The sequence below is a fragment of the Urocitellus parryii genome, chromosome 1, assembly GCF_045843805.1.
Source record: "Urocitellus parryii isolate mUroPar1 chromosome 1, mUroPar1.hap1, whole genome shotgun sequence".
Classification (NCBI taxonomy): domain Eukaryota; kingdom Metazoa; phylum Chordata; class Mammalia; order Rodentia; family Sciuridae; genus Urocitellus; species Urocitellus parryii.
The window spans coordinates 180,284,701-180,305,362 of NC_135531.1; the positions used below are offsets into that span (position 1 = coordinate 180,284,701).

Sequence of the window (20,662 nt, forward strand, 5' to 3'; positions counted from 1 at the left end):
GGTGAACATTGCAGAATAGCGCGATCCTCTTTCCATTTAAGGTGGAGATTAGGAAAATAAAATCTAAGAGCATTTGTCGTCTAGCTAGCAAGCTATCCACGAGATCCTACAGGAAGTATGGAATTTTCTATTTTTAATGCAAATAGATCACCACACCCATCGTGCACCACACATTAAAGGGAAGACAACGCTCAAGACTTGTGTGCCACAGAAAGCCTTTGCTTTCTATTTTAAAGCCGTGGAAAATCTACTTCTGAATCCACACATACTTGATGTAATTGTCTCTATTTTGCTTTCTAGAAATCCCTCTTTGTGGCCCTTCGATCAATCACAGGCATGCATGCTTTAGACTGGCCAAACACGGAGTACCCATTCAGCTGTAATCCTGTGTTCTCTATTCACAGCCTGGCTACAGCTCATGATGCAGTGAAAGAAGACCAGATGGGGGTGTCACGTTCTCACCCCAGCAATGGGACTCTGTGAGCACAGTGCGTGCACACCTGGGCACATGGCGGTTTACATGACAGGGGCTCGGAATACGAAATGAATTTAAAATAAAAGAGGAAGAATGCAAGAGCAGGGCACTGTTACTTTCTATTCTTTGACACCCTCTTTCACCCGCAGCAAGGGAGGGCAGAGGCAGGCGGTGTTGTATGGGCCAGGACTCAGTTTCCACAGTGGAAGAGCAAGAATCTCAGGAGAGAGGCGGCCACTCCATACATAGAAAAGGACCCCAGGAGGCCTGGACTAGACCGTGTTCCTAGGCGGAGGGATGGAAGGAGGAGGGCACCTGGCGCCATAGCACAGGGGTACTCCAAGGTCTGGGAACATGAGAGAGCAGGGTGGGGCCTGTGGATCCAGGCTCAACTGGAGGTGCCAGTCCCTGTCCTGAGCAGCCCTGAGACCCCGGGGACCACACCCAGCTGCCAGCCTGCTTGAGCACCTGGCCTACCACAGGGAGGTCCATGGGCCTGTAGAGCCTGTGTCACCTCCAGCCTCAAGTGACAACGAGTGTACAGACACTGAGCCTCCTATGGAAAGTGGGGGACTGGGTGTGCAGACGGGTCAGAACAAGGTGGGAGTAAGTTGTAGTGAGGCCACCTCTGTGCTGGTGGCTTGATTCCTTCATGCAGATCTGGATAAAAATTCAGAAAAGAAGGAGGCACTCTTATTTTTTACTTCAGTGAATATTTAAAAAATCACACACAGAAAATTGAAGGAATTTTTTTCTTGCATTATATAAATAGAACCCAGAATAGCACGATCCTCTTTCCATTTAAGGTCAGTTGCTGATACAGTCACTTCACCCACGCTAAGGAATACACACCAATACATTGACAACCCAGCACGAGGCAGTTTTGTGCTTCCATAATGTTATGGGAATGGGTGAGTTGGTTTTGGTATGTGGGGAGCGTTAAACCTCAGGGCACTTGACCATTGAGCCACATCCCCACCCCTTTTTAAAATATTTTTATTTTTTTGTCTATTTATTTATTTATTTATTTATTAGTGACAGTGACTCACTAAGTTTCTTAGGGCCTCACTAAGTCGCTGAGTCTGGCCTTGAACTTACAATCCTCCTGCGTCAGCCTCTCAAGCCACTGGGATTACAGGGGTGCAGCACCACACCTGGCTAGGGGTGGAGTTTACACTCAGGTGCTTCACCAGATCCAAATGCTGTCAAGGCTCAGGCCTGAGTCTTCATCACAGATGTGGGCTCAGGGGCCCTCTGTGTGCTGAACATGGGCTTTGAAGTGATTGCTTTGCCTTGACTGGTTCTCCATGGGTGACCATGGGAGTCTACTTGTATCTCCGTCTCATTTGTCCATGTCTCTCTCTCCCCTTCCCTGAAGGAACCAGTCACAATAGTGCTTTCTACCAGAGTCCCATCTGAACCAAGTCTCACCTGCTCCTCAGTGTAAAATAAAGACAGCAGGCCACAGTGTAGAGAACTCCTCAGGGCTTCATAAATGAGGAACGTGTATTAAGTCCCTAGAGGAACCTCTGGCACATAGGTGCTCATGATTGCTATGGGCAGTAATTATGCACCACAGAGTCTCTGAACAGCCATATGGCACCCAGCAAAGAGCAGCACACACACACAGGTCACATTTCTTCCCAATTACCCCTGTCAAGCAGGACCATAACACAAGTGATAGATGCAATTTAGAAACCAGTGCCATCACTCTGAATGACACAGTTTAACCCAGACTCTGCCACAGTTTGGATTGGAGTGTCCCAAGGCCACATGTGGAAGGCATGGGAACCAGCTGTGGTGCTGCAGGGAGATGGTGGAGCCCTCTGGAGGCTGTGGGGGGAATGAGTCTTTGAGCTGCCCTGGAGAGGCAGGTGGGGAGCCCCTCACACTCTCTGCTTCCCAGATGCCAGTGGGGGGGACTTGACCTCTCTGTGCATTCCTTCCACCATGTCTGTCCTGCCACAGGCACAGATGGTTGAGGCCAACTGACCATGGGCTGGGACCTCTGAAGCCATGACTCCATCTTCTCATAACTAAGGAGGTCGTCTCGGGTGTGGTGTCACAGTGACAGAAGGTGACAGTGACCAACACAGGATCTAAAACACGATCATTTCAACATGAAGTACGAGTGAGACTTCATTCGTAGGTTTCATAGCAGGGTTTAAAATTCACTTATATGAAATATGATATGTCAAGAGCTTTGTAATGTTTTCAATACTAATAATAAAAAAATTTAAAAATAAATAAATAAATAAATAAAAATAAAATAAAATTCACTTATGTAATTATTCCCCATTTTGGTCACAAAGCTTTCACTGGAAATAATTCATATTTAAAATCATGAAGTTTGTTATGGTAAAAAGAGATTCCTGTACATAGGTTGTTTCAAACACCCTTAAAATATTCCAATAAGTGAAACTGAGTCAGGGATCAGGTTCTCCACCTCTCAGTGATCAGCTGTGGAGTTCATAAGGCCTGCTGGCCACCTGCTGAAGTACACACAGACATGTGTCTAGTGGTGCTTAGGCACGAGTCTAGATCCCTCTTGGTTTGCTTTGTGCTACCTTCTAAAGTTCTCTTCACATATAATATATTTACTTATGGAGACCATGTGGGGTTTCAATACACATGTTTTATAAAGATCAATCAAAGGTAATTAGCATTTCCACCATTTTTTGGATCAGTTATTTGCATTGGGAGCATTCAGAATTCTCTACTTAAGAAACACTTCTGCAGTAGGACTTCTGCTGCCCGCCTGGTGTTCTCCAGACATGGGCCTGAACACGCGTGGTCCTCCATTGACTCTCCTGCCCTGTCGAATTGCTTTCTTTTGTGAGGGCTCTGAAAGTTTCGCTTCTCTACATTAGTTCCCTCCTCCTGCAGCCTGGGACAGGAACGTGTTTGAAGCCATTCGCCTCTGTTCACATGAGGTCTTCATCCATGCCTACTGGCATACTGCCCATGGCCAAGGGGTCCATCTCCACAGAGACACAGCTATGGCCAGGACTGTAGGTCTAATTAGCAACAGTCCGGAGTCTTCCAAAGAGACAGTTACTGTGTCTGACCACATTCCAAAAGGAAATTCTTCACCTAGTTGTGAATGTGTGTGTTTGTGTGTGTATGTCTGTGTGTCTGTGTGCGTGTGCACTAACACACAATATCAAGGTGCACGTGAAGCAGATGAGACCTGGCATGACTACAGGCAGGACTGTACCTTGGATCTGGAATGTCCCTAAAGGCCCCTGTGCTGCAGTCCAGGTCCCCAGCTGCTGGTGCTCTTCGAGCTACAAACTTTGAAAGGTGGGACTTAATTAGGTGAGGCTGGTCACGGGTCACTTTACTGATCCCCCCTTGAGAGCTTTGTCATCATCCAAAGCCCTCCATTCCCAGATGTGCATGTTTTCCATATTTCAATTCAGCATTTTTGTAAAAGGGATTTAATTAAAAATTGATGGGTTCATTGAATACAAAAAAATTTCAGAAATATAAGTTTATGATGGTATAAAATAAACTGACCAGGGGTCAAATGTCTATTAAAGGTCAAGCTTTTGAAGACTCTGAATTGTGAACTACACCATAAAGGCCTCATAGTGGGCCTCATAGGCCAGTGTTCCTGCTGCAGCTTGATTTCTACAAGATACTTAACTTATTTTCTGTCAATATATATACAAGTCCCACTACAAAAAAACCATTTAAATTACTTTTGTCTATTACATACAAGGTTTCGTAGACTTGAAATGGGAAACTAAGTACTTTATAGCCAGGCTCAGGCTGGACTGGGAAATTTTGGAAGACTGTAAACAAATAGAAGATTTCCTGAGGTGGGTCATAGGAGAAAGTTTCAGAGATGCAGTGCTGAGCACCCAGTCTGAAAGGTGTGTCCAGCCGACAGCAGGGGCGTTTACTACAGCCCTGTGTTGTGATATGGGCAACCGAGCACACCGCCTGCTTTCTGCATGCTGAGCGCTGTAGCCACCTTCCCTTGGCTGCGAGGACCAATAGAAGGGGTGGACGTAAAGCCTGCACACAGTGAAGGTGGTCAACAAGCATGGCTTCCATCTTCAAGAAGGAGGCCGTAAGCAGACTGGAGAGGGAGCTGAACTGTTTTCTGCTGTGAGAGTCCCTTCCCTGATAACATGAAATGGTTTTGGGGTAATTTTTCCCATTGATAATTGAAGGTTGCACCTGTAGGGTTCTGGAAGTGTTACATGACCTGGAAAGTCTGGAGAAGGTGAATTTATCACAATGTTAGAAGCCATGCCAGATGTTACTTTCATAAATTACAGAACATTATTAGCACAATATCAGGAATTTGCACATTAGGTACAAACAAGTTTTGGTTAAGAGAAAAGTGCCTGCATCCAAAAATATAAATTACATGCAAAGAAACACAGATCTGATGGAATGAATCATATGCTTAAATCTATAATGATATAAACTACATCAAACAGACAGGTATAATGGTATACACCTGTAATCCCAGGTATTCAGAAGTTCAAGGCCAGCCTGGGCAAATTAGTAAAACTTTGTCTCAAAATAAAAATAAAAAGGATTTGGGGATGTAGCTCAGGAATAGAATGCTCCTTAGTTCAGTCTCGAGTACCTTAAATATATCAAGCATATATTGGAGCAAAAAGTGAAACTTGTGATAGAATTAAGTACCTTGTTTTGAACTGCAAAATTGTTAAGGTCATGATTTTAAGTTAAAATGATTTTCACCAAATAGTGAAAATCAGAAGGGCTGTATAGTCAAGTCGAATCCATAAATAGATGCAAGGAAAACTCTGAAATTATAAATCATTAGCTAAATAAAGTGAAACCCAGGAAATATGGACGTTTTGAAGAGATAAGAACTTCATAGAAAGCTCATGGAATTTAGGAGCAAAAATCAAAATCAAGAGTATAGTAGGAAACCTTTGCAATTTCCATGACAGTAAGATATAAAGTGAAGAGGGGTAAGAAAAGGCTTACTGTCTATGAAAACATACACCCTGAAGTTGTTGCTAAAAGGCTGTGCAGAGATTCAATCTCTAAGTAGAAATTTAAACACTTCAGTAGATGCAGAACAACAACAAAACCCTGAAACTCTGGGTGCCAGCTTCGACTTAGTCCTGTTCCCATTGCCGACTGCTTCTAACCCTCCTGAGGACTTTGCCCAGAGCTGACCGGATGTCCTTGTTCCTCAGGCAGTAGATGAGGGGGTTCAAGGCTGGAGGTACTGTGGAGTAGAACACAGATACCAGCAGGTCTACAACGGGGGGCCCATCAGCCGCCGGCTTTAAATAGGCAATTGCACCAGTTCCCAGAAATGCGCTCACCACAAGGAGGTGAGGCACACAGGTGGAAAAGGCTTTGGACTGGCTCTGCCTGGATGGGATCTTTAACACCGTGGACAAAATATGCACATAGGAGACCACAATGCACACTAAACACGAGAAGGCATAGCAGACCCTGACAGCCACGCTGGCCTCGATGATGGTGTGCTCTGCAGAGCAGGTGAGCTTCAGCAGGGCAGGCACGTCACAGAAGAACTGGTGCACCCTATTAGAACCACAGAACTCCAGAGAGAATGTCCCAGCTGAGTACAAGACTCCCAAGGCCCCCCCATTGATCCAGGACAGGGCCATCAGCTGGACACAGAAAGCGCTGCTCATGACAGCCTCATAGTGCAGAGGGCGGCAGATGGCCACATAGCGGTCGTAGGACATGGCTGTGAGGATGCCAATCTTCGACCCAGCCAACAGGACCACCAAGAAGAGCTGTAGCACACACCCCAGGAAGGAGATGGAGTCCGAGAGCGTGAAGGAGTTTAGGATGGACTTGGGCATGGTAGCAGAAATGAGACACAGGTCCAGGAAAGACAAATGCCTAAGGAAAAAGTACATTGGGGTGTGGAGACGGCGGTCAACAAGCGTGAGCAGCAGGATGACCACATTCTCCAGTGCAGCCATGAGGTAGATCATCAAGAAAAGCGTAGCCTGCAGCCACAGCACCTGGCCTTCAGCCAGCCTCAGGAGCAGGAACTCCACCACCAGCGTCCAGTTCTTCATAACTTGAGTCAGGAGCCAGGGTTAAGAAAAAAGTAGGTAAAGCAACACATCAGCTAGAAATGTCACTTGCTCCTTAATTTCTGAGAAGAGTAGAGGTGAGCATAGTGAGGGAGAAAGCTTTAAAATGCCAAGGTATTCGCATATCTAGTGGACCCATGAGTCAGACAACAAAAACCTGCAATATACCTGGACTCAAATTGATTGCAAAAAAAAAAAAAAACATAAGAATTACAGTTCCTTCCCTGATAACATGAAATGATTTGGGGGTAATTTTTCCCACTGATAATTGCAGGTTTGGCTACATAATTTTAATTGTAACAGGGTAATACCTTTTTATATAAATAACATCCTACTTGTTTAAATTTTTTTGTGGTAGAGAAGTCTTGAATAACACTTCTGCTTCTTGTACACTGCAATCTTTTAAATAGTTGCTAATTTGACCTAAATCAAGACCAGCAGTTGGCTGAAGCTGTTGGTTTCAAGTAGGATCCTAAAGAAATGTTGGGCTGGGGTGTGGCCCCGTGGTGGAGCACTTGGCCAGCATGTGCAAGGCCCTGGTTCAATCCCCAGCACCACAAAAGTAAAAGAGGAAAGGAGAGGAGTGAGGAAGGAAGGAGGGAGGGAAGGAGGAAGGAAGACAGGAAGGAGGGAGGGAAAAAGGAAGGAGGAGAGAAAGACAGGAAGGTCTTTCTATAGTTGGCCATTTCATATCTTGAGAAATGTAGCAGCCAATTCAGTAGAAACTTGACATCTGAGAAAGAGGAAGAGTAAAATAAAAATAAACTAAAAAAGGGAATATTCATCATTATTAAGTGATGCTGTTGTTTATTGTTCACTTCTTTTCTTTTTGAAGGACATTGAGAAATTAAATTTAAAAATTCCTAGACTCAAACAAGAAGAGTGATACAACATACCTGAGCCTCTGGGATACTCCAAGGTTGGTTCTTAGAGGAAAGCTTACAGCGTCAAGTGCCTGTGTTAAAAACAGCAAGATCCCAAGTAAACAACCTAAAGCCGCACATCAAGGCCCAGAAAAGCAGGAACAAACTAGTTCCAAACATGCAGAAGACAGGAAAAAATCATCACAGCCCAAATTAATGAAATTGAGAATAAAATGTGGGGATTGGCATCAAAACAGACAGGAAGACCAATGGAATAGAATAGAAGGCACAGGGACAACCCCACATAGATACCACCACATGACACTCACCAAAGCATAATGTGGAGAAATGACAGTAGGGCTGGGAAAACTGGATACCCACATGAGCAAGAATGAAACTTGATCCCTGCCTCTCACCCCGCATGAAAATCAACTCAAAGAGAAGCTGTTAGAGACAAACCGAGATCCAATACTCCAACACATTGGCACAGCCACCAGCTTCCTCAATACAACCCCTGAGCTAAGGAAACAAAACCAGGAACTGGGGAGTAACGCCGACCAGATTCTGCCTGTGAATGTACGAGTGTACCACATGCATTCCCATCTTGTACATAACTATGATGCACCAATTTAAATAAATAAATAGAAGAAAGACCTGTAGATAGAGGAGGGATGGGGTTAGGGTGGAGGAGAGGGAAGGGGCTAGTACTGGGACTGAAATGTAGAAAACTGTGTCGTGTGCATTTATGCATATGCCAAAACGAACTCCAATGTCTTGAAAAACTGCAATGCACTAGAAATTTAAAAAAGTAAGTTAAAATGTGAAATCTTCCTTGCTGTCAAGTGATCTTATATTTATTAACCACTTCTCTTTTATTTTGAAGGACCTTGATTCCTTCCCCCATACTTTCGTTAAATAGTGTAATTCTTTGGTGAAAGTGCTATTTTAGTGTCTATTTTGCTTCTTTAATGTGGATATTAGCATAGTTTAAAAAAATTAGAAAGCCATACAAATTATTTTGAAAAAAACTGGTTTTCAAAAACACAATGAAATTTTTCATGACAACAGCAACTCCTCAGACTAAGCTAGGTGAAGGTCATAACATTCTAAGCCTGATGTGATTAGCACCAGAACCAGCATGTATTAGACATGTTCTCTGCACCCAGTAGAGCAGCAGGCATGCTGCTACCAGGACCAGGGGCCTCTACCAGAGGCCACTCACACATCCAGGCTAGGGAGGCCTGTACCTGTTCTTGCCCCTCCATTGTCCTTCGCCCAGAGCCCTGGATTCTGCTTTAGCATTGCCTCAGGGACACATTTTCTTAATGTCAGAGGCTGCTCCCATGCACCCTGATGGCAGAGAAGTGGACTTTGCCCTCCAGGCTCCTGGTTCAGACTCCTTCCACCCAAGGCTTCCCCAGCCTTGTCCTGCTCCTGGGCTTTCTGACAGGTGCCTGTCCCCATCACTGCTGTTCACCCCAGATAGACAGCTTCAGCCGTGCCACTGTTCAGCTTCAGCTGTGCCACTGTTCTAACTGCTGTCCTGGTTGGCCTGGTCTGTGTTGGCAAGGCTCGCCCAGCTGGGCTGAGGGACGTGCTCTAGGGAGTTCTCCAGGATGGCGAGCACTCTCCATGGAGGAGGCCGACCGGGGAGGCTTCTCTGTCCCTAGCCTCTGTTCTTCCTCTCCCCTTGGAGAGACAGCTCTGAGTCTCACCTGGTTTTTTTTGGCAGCGGGAGGGTGTGGGTAACCAGGAATTAAACTTAGGGACACTCCACCACTGAGCCACACCCACAGCCTTATTTTGTATTTTATTTAGAGACAGAGTCTTACCGAGTTGCTTAATGCCTCGCTTTTCCTGAGGCTGGCCTTGAAACTCCTGTTCCTCCTGCCTCAGCCTCCTGAGCCTCTGGGATTACAGACATGTGTCCGTCTTCTCTGTTCTTTATCTGGCTTCTGCACCCTCCAGTGCCAGTGTAGTCACTCCTCACCTTAGACAAGTGTGCAATCTGAGCAGCGCAGTTTCACTCACAGCCAAGAATCAAACCCCTGCTTTCACAATAAAACAAAATGAACATTTTAAATGAGAAGTTCTGTAGTGTAATATTAGGATATTATTTGGAATAGTAACATTTTAAAAACCAAAAAAGTTAATAATTCTTTTTCCACTATGCAAAAAAAATGCTTTGAAGTTGTTTTGTTTTAACAAATTAGGGTGTTGATGAGGATTAGTCATACTTTGATGTTAAAAACGTGCACATAAAAAAATGAGCCACAAAGCACTCAACAGTGTGGGGCTTTCTCTTGCTCCCTTGGATGTACCTGGGCTTCCAGCAGGATGCTACAAGACGGCTTTCTCTCTTGTGTTCTTGTTCTGGTGCTGGGATCACACCCAGGGCTTCACAAGCTACATCCCCAGCCCCCAGGCTCTCTGCTCAAATGCTCTTGGTTCACATTTGTTTTCAAGGATAATGAATCAATAGGAGAAAACTAAATAGGTGGTGGAGGAAAGAGCAATTGGTAAAATTGGGCATCAAATTTATTTTATTTTTAGTGAGAACCAGATGAGAATAATGTAAATCAAAGAATGAGAAAGTAAACTGAAATGTGATGGGGTTCTTGTTTGATTGGTGTGGATCCAGGGATTGAGCCCAGGGTGCTCTATCACTGAGCCAGGGTCTTGCTAAGTTACCAGGCTGAACTCAGACTTGCCATCCTCCTGCCTTAGCCTCCAGAGCAGCTGGGATGGCAGGCACCTGGCTCATATGAGGTGCTTTTAAGAGGCTAGAAGGTGAGAAGCTGTGTTGAAACAGCAACCAAGACACCCAGAACTACAGACAATACTACCCCACACCCGAACACCCATACAGGCACAGTGCACATACACGCATGCATGCACACCTGTGCACACACATATACACATACACACACAAGCACATACAAATACATGTGCATGCACACCTGTGGACACACATGCACACAAGCACACACATGTACACAAGCACACATGTGTACACACAAGTATGCACAGAAGCACATGCACATATGCACACACACATACACACATGCACACAAACATGCACACATGTGCACACACAAGCATGCACACAGGTGCACACAGGTACACATGCACACACTTTTCCACACTGCTCTCCAGAAAGTGTGCTCTGAAAATCAGCCTAGACTTTCAAAGTCTTCCAATCAAGAGAAACAAGTCCTTTCAGTTTCAGTAGTAATGACATCGTTTACTTAAATTCTCCAAGAATGCATTTCTCTTCCAACTTTAAATTTGAAAGACCCATCCGCAAAGGAAACCTCTGGCTACCTTGCACACTCCAGTGTGCTTGCTGTGGGAAGGCAGCACTGGCCCCAGCGCAGGCAGCAGTGGGGAGCCTGACTCAGGTTGCAGCTCAACCCCACACTCTCCTCTCTCCTCTGGCGAATGCCAAGCTTGGAGTGCAGGTTCGCAGCCAGCCATCTTGTCTCATGTCAACTCCCTGTGCTTCCAGGGTCCAGAGCATGCAGCAAAGCCTCTGGAGTCTTCCCACACCACATTTGGCTTCAAAGGCAAATCTCCACCCTGGAGGGCTCCACCCTGGAGGGCCAAACTCCACCCTGGAGCTCACTTTGATTGCTTGAACCACACTCCTCATGGCCACGTAGGAAGTGAGCGCTGGAAAGCCAGCTGAAGCCTCTGTGGGCTCTGCTTCACAGAGGACACGGCACAGCAAGGCTGTGCCCCTCTGTGCCAAGACACTCATGGGTCCAGAGAAGCTCCACACGATGGGGCAAACGTGCAGCTGTCCCATCCAGCTCTACAGAAAAAAGGCACGGAACAGCCCTGCGTCCCTGGGGGTCTGCTGCGCCCACAGAGCTGGGGTAGGGCCAGGTACAGACACCTCTCTACGGTTCATATACAACGTTAAAGTAAACTCCCACTCTGGGCAGGAAGAGCAGGTGAGGGACAGACAGGATGGAGGAGAGAAGTGAGGGCGGAGGACTGGAGGGCCGTGGTTGCTCCTGTGGAGCCTGTGCTTCCTGGAAATGCTTCCACTGCCCAGAAGGGTCCATGGGAACTTCCCACGTAGAGCTGAGCCCAGCTCCAAGTCCCACCCTCCCCTCTACCCCTCAACTCACTGTGGCCCCGAGGCCGTCCTCCACATGCGAAATGTGCTCCCACTGTCAGGCTCCCAGTTCTGGGGCAGGAGAACTGTGCTTAGTGGCCTTGATCTCAGGCACTTGTCCAGGAGGGTCTAGTCTTTAAAGCCATAGGGAGCAGGCCTGTGTGACTACCTGGGCTGCTCCCCGAGGCGCTCCTGGCTGCTCTGAGATCACTGCTCACACCCCAAGCCCAGGAGGCCAGGCCTTCCCCACCCCCAGACTGAGCCCAGCCCACTGCCCTTTCCTCCAGCCTGCAGAGGGGAGCTCCCTCTGGGTCTCATTAGGGTAACTCTTAGTAGTTCATTACCTATTTGCTGTGTGTAGGTGACAATCATGTCCTAAGACGCTCATTAGCTTCTAAAGCCTGTAACAACTAATTTATATCTGCATGCCCACTTTCTTCCCATTGGCTGCCCTAACTCATCTCAGTTCTTGTGGAGAGGGACACTGACCCACAGTCCTTGGAGGTGGGGGTCTGTCCTGTGGGCTGTGTTAAGTCCCACGGCCACTGAGCTTCTCTTTTCCTCTCTCCCTTCATGCACATCAGCTTTGTCCTTCCTCACGGCTGAGTAATACTCCATTGTGTAGATGTGCCACATTTCCTCACGCATCCATCTGTTGATGGCACCTGGGCTGACGCCGTAACTTGGCTGGTGTGAATTGTGTGGCTATGACCACCAAGTGCCTGTGGAGCTGACTTTAGTACTTTTGGATGAACACCAAGGAGTGGGACAGCTGGGTCAACAGATGTTTCCATTTCCAGTTTTCTGAGGGACCTCCGTACTTCTTTTCAGAGCATTCGTACTCATTTTCAGTCCTGCCAACAAGGTGGGAACTTACCTTTCCCCAGGTCCTCAGCAACATTTATTATTATCTGTATTCCTAATAATTGCCTTTCTAACGAGAGTGAGATGGAATCTCAAAGTATTTTTAAAGTTGTAAATGGACACCCAGAATCTTTATTTATTTTTATGTGGTGCTGAGGATGGAATCCAGTGCCTCACACACACTTTACACTAGCCCCAGCCCCAGCCCTCAACATACTTTTGATCTGCATTTCCTGGTGGCTAGGGATGGTAAACATGTTTCATGTATTTGTTGGCCATTTGTATTTCTTCTTTCGAGAAGTGTCTTTTTAGGTCTTTGCCCAGGTATTAACTCGATTGTTTGGTTTTGGTGGCGGTTATTGCTGTTGTTGTTTTTGGTGTTTTTTTTTTTCCTTTCTAAGTTGTGGATATTAATACTCTGCTAGAGGAGCAGCTGGCAAAGATCTTCTTTCCAATCTATTCATGCCCTTAATTGGGTGAAGAATTTGTGGTATAGATACTCAGCCCCAAAGAAGAATAAAGTTCTGGCATTTGCTGGCAAATGGATGGAGCTGGAGAGCATCGTGCTGAGTGAAAGAAGCCAGACCCAGAAAGTCAAGGGTGGAATGTTTTCTATCATATGCAGAAGTTGGATAAAAATAGGAGAATAAGGGAATGGGGAAATCTCTTGAAAATAAAAGGAGATCAGAGGAGCACAGGGGGGAAAACTGTGACTTTCACCTTTTGTATACCTATAAAGCATGCATTAAAAAATAACTACAGACAGAAGGAAGCCTGTAGACAGAGGAAGGGCAGGCATGGGGGAGGGTCAGGGAAGGTACTGGGGCTGCAGTGGGACAAATTCTATTTACTGCTGCATGATTGCCTCACACGACTCCAATATCATGTATAAATCACTAAAAAAAAAACCCATAAAATTCCTAAATTTGTTAGTCAGAACTCCAAAAGAATTCAAAAGATATGTTGGCATAAGAAATGGCTTAAACAAACCCCCAAAGCAAAAGCCTGGGAGGAAAATATTGGTAAGTGTGACTGAGTAAGAGTTGGACTTGTTTTTTAACAACATATACATGATGTTGAAAGATAGTCTCAGACAATATTTCAACAATGTGTAATCATCAGTTTGCAGGATTCATAGATAAGATAAAATAATTTTTAAAATTTTTTTGAGAGAGAGAGAGAGATAAGATAAGAGATAAGATAAGAGAGAGGATTCATAGATAAGATAAAATAATTTTTAAAATTTTTTTTGAGAGAGAGAGAGAGAGAGAGAGAGAGAGAGAGAGAATTTTTTAATATTTATTTTTTAGTTTTTGGCGGACACAACATCTTTGTTTGTATGTGGTTCTGAGGATCAAACCCGGGCTGCACGCATGCCAGGCGAGCATGGTACTGCTTGAGCCACATCTCCAGCCCAAGATAAAATAATTTAAAAACACAAATGAATTGATAATAAAGCACATACATGTGAAATTTAGAGAAAATACCCAGAAGGCAAAGAAACATTAAAATTTGGTCAAATTCAGGAGTGAAAAAGAAGAGGCACAACAAAGTACAAATTAGACACTCCACGATAGTTATTAGAAAAAGTTTTCAAGATCTAGCAATACTAAGTGCCACCAACATCGTGGGCAGAGGACAGTGACTGGCATGGGTCCTTGTGGATTCCGGAGAGCAAGGGCACTCTGAAATCATGGGGTCTGTGCTCCTGCAGGAAACTGGGTGTGAGGCGGCCAGACCTGGGGCTGTAAGACAGACCATGATGACTCCTAGGTTGAACCCAGAACTTACAAGGCTTACACAGAGGGCAGGACTAGCAACCTCCAGCCGTGCACCATGAGGCATCACTGCAGGTAGTAATCATAGGAATAGAGTGAGTTGTAGATGCATTCACTCCTGGAGCTATCGCACCAACCACGAATCTGGCAGTAGAGAAAACTCCCATTTCCCATTCTTGACACCACTGATTCTTGTGAACTGTTGAGTTTGACAAATTCATGAAATGTTGGTGCTCCTAGACATACCATCCATCTGGGGCTCTTTAATGTGGGGAGGGGGGCTCTGTGCTCTGAGCCAACTGCCCCATAATTTTTATAAAAAAAATTGCTTCCTAACAAGGATAATTTAATTCTTATCCCACCAATAGTGTTTTGTAACATGAAGTTCTAATTTTCTTTTCACTGTTGAACAATCAACTCTATTTCAGTCATAGGAGGTCCCAACACCATGAAACTAAAAGATTTAATAAAAATACAATGAGGACATTATAGGTGGTGCTTTGGGACAATATCTGGGCATGAAATATTACTAATTTGTCTGTTAGTTCAAACTTCCTGTCTGATTTATTTTAGGGGATAGAGCCCAGGGCCTCACCCATGTCAAGCCCAGTCCCTCACCTTTGATTTTGAGATGTGCTTAGGTTTCCTTTACACTTTAATTTGTATTATTCATTCTAAAAACAAACAAACAAAAACAAAACAAAACAAAAACACTACTCTCTGTTTTTTCAGATTTTATGAATGATTAACATACAAAGCCAGAGAAATACCCTTTTCCTTCTTTGGTAACTTTGCCATTTAGATTTCTCTCTCAAGTGACTGGAAAGGTTCTGAAGCCTTGCTCTGGGAAGATTTAGTAGAAGGCCATGTCTTGGTGAACTGACCCCAAGTACCCGAGGGACAGAGGGAACCTCCTCCCCCAGGGCTCCCCACACCTAATTACTCAACAGCAAAGTATTTCCGTGGGAGGCTCTGAATTCTCAAGAGGCAGAGAAAACACAAGATAGCAGGAGGCAGGTTGGCTGTAAGGGGACGCGGCAGGATGGGACCAAAGGAACAAGGAACAGCCTGAGAGGTCTGAGGACCAAGGAAGATCCCGCCAAAGCATCCTGCATACCAGGAAAAGCACCCATGGAATAATGAGAGGCCAGGAGGGAAGAGGATGATCTAAGTCAGGAGGGAGGGGACAGGGTGATCGAAGTCAGGGAGAAAACCATGGAAGGGAAGAGCAGGGACAGGTGAGTGTGGAGTGGCTCTGGGTGGGAAGGTGCTGCATGCCCCGGGGTCGTGGGAGGGCCACTGTCTGTGCACTCCACACAACTCCACTCTGCAGGCTGAGCTCTGTGGCCAGCCGCCAGGGGCCTCCTGTCTGCCTGCAACAGAAACAACCTGAGTGCAGTCATTTCTAATGACATGTTGCTTTGGGTATGAGAACAGTTACTTTCTTTATTCATTTAAACTTTCTGGGTATTTAAATTACATATCATATCTAGTCAGTAAATCAACATGCATTTTTTTATAAAATGAACAACCCTGGTAATTAATTTTAAAAATAAAATGAAAATTTATTCAAAAGTAATAATCAAACCATGTCTTTCTCTGATTTTTAAAAACTCTTCAATCATGTGCCAAGAACATCTTAGAATGAGTTCAAAACCCATTCAACTATAGAGAGATAGACACATAGATTTTTAGAGATGACATAGTCACAACTTCAAATGAATCTTCCTATGTTAAAAGCTGTGCTCTGCAGTGGGACCCCAGAGCTGGTGAGCACCACTCCACCTTGGGCAGGTTCTTTACACCTGTGCTTGTTCCTAGTGTATAAGAGTCTGTGCTGTGCCCCAGAGTCCTCAGGATTCAGACCCAGAGCAGGAGATCTGAGGGCTTGTGGGCAACCACCAGGTTCCAGGAGGACAAGGGGACATGATCTGAGGGTGGTGAACAGGAGGACATGGCCGGGCACTTGTTCTCTGTGCAGCATCTCTGCCCTCTGGGAGCAAGGCAGGCACCTGCCACCTGGGGTTACCAGAGGAGGAGGAGGAAGAGGAGGACAGGGGAGGATGGGGAAGGGTCTGTGCCTCTGCCTGTGCTTGGCTGCCTAGTTCATCTGCACCCCGAGCCCATGCTTGGGGCATGGGTACTGAGCCCCAGCTGTGCCACAGGTTGGCCTGGGTTTACAGTCCAGGTGCTCCTGGGCTCCTGTTTCCCAGGAGAACAGAACTTGTGTGCTCAGTGCTCCAACTGCAAGGGGTCGTTACTATTGAAGACTAACTTTTCCTGTGAATGACACAGGCGCTGAAACGTGTTTGCTTTGGGAAATTAGGGAAAGACATTACATAGCACATTTTGCTAAAGAGTATTTTTTCTCTGTATTTCTTCTTGTCTGAGTCACCCTTGATATATAGATCAATTTTCTCTTCATTAGGATAATTAATAATCTAGGTGGTTTTTTTTTTGTTTGTTTGTTTGTTTTTTTTAATTACAGTGGGCATGAAAGAAATCTTTTCCCCTCCAATTATCTTAGACTCACTGGCTGGAGCCCTGCCAATTAGAGAAAACACAAATTTATAAAAGAAAAGCACCCTTCAGTCTATTAAAAAGATCCACACAAGTGGGAGCACTTAGGTGAGTAGCTCAGAGGAGGGGTCTAAAGGTGGACTCAGGCAGCATCTTTCCAAAGAGTGAGTGTTCAGAGCAGAGGCGGGCAGAGGGAAAGCCCAGCTTCTGGGGGTCGTGACTGTGGGAACTGCTGGAAGGCCAGGGTCATTTCTGCATGGCTCGTCATCGGGGCTCCTCTGGGTCCCTGGGCTGACAGTCATCGCCTGGGGACAGGTCACCCTGTCCCAGTGGAGCCAGCAGCCAGGGAGATTTCCTTATAGCTCCTATTTATTTCCAGCTGCCTTCAGCTCAAAAAATAATCCTATCACCAGAGGAGCATATCTGGGGGTGACGTGCTCTGTACCCTCCCTTCCGCCAGCCAAGCAAACCTGAGCAAAACACGTCACTCTCTGAGCTTCAGGGAATTTGCCTTCGACTTTAATTGGTCTATAATAATTGTACAAGTCCAGGTACAATGGGATGGCTTTATAAAGGAGAAGGCTGCTAGACCATTCCTCAGGTGTGGTCTAGCCAGTGTCCACTTCCAGAAGCTGTGTAAGTGCAGACCCACTGACACTCCCCCACCCTCAGAGGATGAACTACACCTGCCCTGGACTCCACCCTCAGGTGCCCGTTAAGGCATGAGAAGCACTGCCTGGAGGAGGTCAGAGGCCCCTTCTGCTGGACGTTAGGTAGACCCAAGCTGTGGACGCATCAACCCGCCCAGCCAGGGTTCTTCATGTGCTTGTTGATACAGGACATGTGCAAGAAATTCTAGTTTCCTGGAGGAAGTGTGTCACGGGGTGGTGAGGAGGGTGGTACTGGGGACGGAAAGCTCTTGCTCTCTAGAGAGCTCATGGAGTGAAGCCATCCCGATCCTGTGGTCTCTGCTCAAGAGTCTGCCCCCAAATGCAGGCTCTGGTCACCTGCATGCCTGACAGGAACAGCTTACCAACGCATGTAAAGTGGTGTCCAGGGTGCACTAGAGAATGAGAATGACACTCAGAATGACATCCTGTTCTTAACTGGCTCCCTGCTCCCACTTCCCCGTGAGGGTCAGGATGTCCCTGTTGTGTTAAGCGCTTTGTTCCATATGGACTTTTGCTTCTTTTTTGTGAGAAGAATGCATTGCCTTAATAAATTTAAATATGAAAAAAAAAGATCAGAATTCTTATACTTGACCTCTGAATGTTCTTTATGGGGATGGAGCGTATAACTTAGAAAATCAGTTGAGAAGCCAAGCCTACCACGGGTGATTAAGGTCAGCACTTATGTCTGGGGGCTGCCTTCTGAACCCGTGCATTTATTTCAGGGTCACAGAGTGCTGGTGGGCCCAGCTAGTGCGGCAGGAGGCCCAGACGGGTGTGATTCGTGAATGTGGAATTTCCTGGGCTGTTGGTCGACTGGAGTGATGCTTTCCTCTGTGCTTTACTATCATGTTCACCACGCCTGGCTCCAGCATGAAGCCAGCGGTCAGCAGACACCAGCTTTCATGAGTGCTTCTCTGTGAGTCCTTCCAAGGTATGGTCAAGGCTGAGTGGCCCTCTGCCTCCTGGTCTGCAGGTCCCTGCCATGGATGCTGGCAATGAGACGGAGGGCAGGGGCTTTCTGCTGCTGGGCTTCCCGGGGCCCCAGGCCCTGCAGCTCTCACTCTTTCTGCTCTTCCTGGTGATGTACATCCTCACAGTGGGCGGCAATGTGGCCATCTTGCTGCTAGTGAGCACCTCCCGCCAGCTGCACACCCCCATGTACTTCTTCCTGAGCAACCTGTCCTTCCTGGAGGTCTGGTACACCACGGCCGCAGTGCCCAAAGCCCTGGCCATCCTGCTGGGGAAGAGCCAGAGCATCTCCTTCATCAACTGCCTCCTGCAGATGTACCTGGTCTTCTCGCTGGGCTGCACGGAGTACTTCCTCCTGGCCGCCATGGCCTACTACCGCTACCTCGCCATCTGCTACCCCCTGCACTACGGGGCCATCATGAGCGGCCTGCTCTCTGTGCAACTGGCCCTGGGCTCCTGGGTCTGTGGCTTCCTGTCCATTGCAGTGCCCACGGCCCTCATCAGCGGCCTGTCCTTCTGTGGCCCCCGAGCCATCAACCACTTCTTCTGTGACATCGCGTCCTGGATCGCCCTGGCCTGCACCAGCACGCAGGTGGTGGAGCTGGTGGCCTTTGTGATTGCTGCCGTGGTCATTCTGAGCTCCTGCCTCATCACTCTGGTCTCCTACATCTACATCATCCGCACCATCCTCAGCATCCCCTCAGCCAGTGGCCGCAGCAAGGCCTTCTCCACCTGCTCCTCTCACCTCACCGTGGTGCTCATCTGGTACGGCTCCACCATCTTCCTCCACGTGCGCACCTCCATCAAGGATGCCTTGGACCTGACCAAAGCCGTGCACGTCCTCAACACCGTGGTGACCCCAGTTCTCAACCCCTTCATCTACACCCTCCGCAACCAGGAGGTCAGGGAGACCCTACGGAAGAAGTGGAAGAGAAAATAGCTCTGCAGCACAATTGTGCCCTGTCACGGCCCCTGCCACCTGCCCAGGGCAACAAGTGGGAATGTGGATGCTGGAAGGCAAGCAGCCATTGATTCGGGGAGAGAGAGGAAAAGAGGGAACACAGACACAGAAAGCCTGAAGACCCAAACCAAAGCACACAAAGTGGGCATGCTGGCCATACATCCATACACAACGGGAACAGCAGCTTTTAAGACTTTAAAACAGAACTTAAACCTCATACATTAAATTAGCTCTCCCCCTGGCTTTTCTTTATAAACTTGGGGGCAATTATACAGAGGGAAGGGGGCCTTGCCAAAGCTCAGGGCCCATCAAAGCAGGCCAGGTGACCCCTGCCACTCAGGAGGCAGGTGTTGGGAGGCAGAGCATCCCTCCCAGGCTGCTTCCCCCTTCTCCATGCCCAGCACTGCCATTGCGGGCAGAGCTATGAGGCTCTGCTCTCTGCCTGCTCTGGATTTCTGCCAAATGCCACTGATGGCAGCTGACCCCCTCACTGTGACGAACTCTGATTGAAGTGCTGACATGGCCGACCGTCTGGTGTGGGTCATGGAGGCTTGGTGTCCTGTTTCATAGGTGTGAGTCACAGTCCCACTGTCACATATGGTCTGTCTGTTGTCACTGTGAAGCCGGGCTGTTGTTATGGTGTGGAAGTGAGGTGTCTCCCCAAGCTCTTGCTAATGTAGGGGCAGCAGAGGGGAAATGGCTGGACAGTGGGAGCTTAACCTAAGCAGCCCATCCTAGATGGAAAGGACCAACTAGGTGGTAGCTGTGGGCAGGTGGGTGAGGCTGGAGGAGGGGTCACCAAGGCCTGGAGAGTGCATCTTCCTGGACCCCTTCTCTCCCGTCTCTGCTTCCTTTCTGCTGGGATGAGCTACCTCACCCAGGCCCAGACCAGTGGAGTCGGCCATCGACTGCTGGGACCTCTGAAACTATGAACCCAAATAAACTTCCCTGCTCTAGGTTGTTCTTGTCTGGAGTTTTGGTCACAGCAATGGAATTCGACTAACACAGCTTCCAGGCTCAGCCTCAGCAGCAGGCATGCGGGGCTCACAGAGTTCTGAAGTCCCCAGAGGTTGGGGGAGCACAGACTGGGTTCCAGGAGACCTGCAGGTGACTGCCTGCCTGTAAGCCAAGCCCCTGAGTGTAAACATGTCACCCATAGAGGACTGAGTACTTGCAGTCCCGCGTCAAGTGCAGGCCTGGAGTCTGAGCTTATGCCACCTGCACAGAAGACAAGTTCAAGACCCAAATCACCATTAAAGCAGGATTAAGAACCCGACACCCCACGATTACACAGACACAAGCAATAACTGATCCACAGGATTTCTCAACACAAGGCTTATGGCCGCCCTCTTCTGCCTGGACGGCAA

At 47.2% G+C, this 20,662-nt stretch overlaps 2 protein-coding genes across 2 annotated transcripts; one reads left to right on the forward strand and one right to left on the reverse strand.

Annotated features, from left to right (window-relative positions):
• Positions 1 to 5,583: 5,583 nt before the first annotated feature.
• Positions 5,584 to 6,528, reverse strand: LOC144250314 (olfactory receptor 14K1-like). Its single transcript, XM_077792861.1, has one exon. The coding sequence runs from the start codon at positions 6,526 to 6,528 to the stop codon at positions 5,584 to 5,586; it is 945 nt and encodes a 314-aa protein (XP_077648987.1).
• An 11,819-nt stretch (positions 6,529 to 18,347) lies between these two features.
• LOC144254716 (olfactory receptor 6F1-like) lies at positions 18,348 to 19,274 on the forward strand. The gene has a single exon (XM_077798206.1). The coding sequence runs from the start codon at positions 18,348 to 18,350 to the stop codon at positions 19,272 to 19,274; it is 927 nt and encodes a 308-aa protein (XP_077654332.1).
• Positions 19,275 to 20,662: the final 1,388 nt, after the last annotated feature.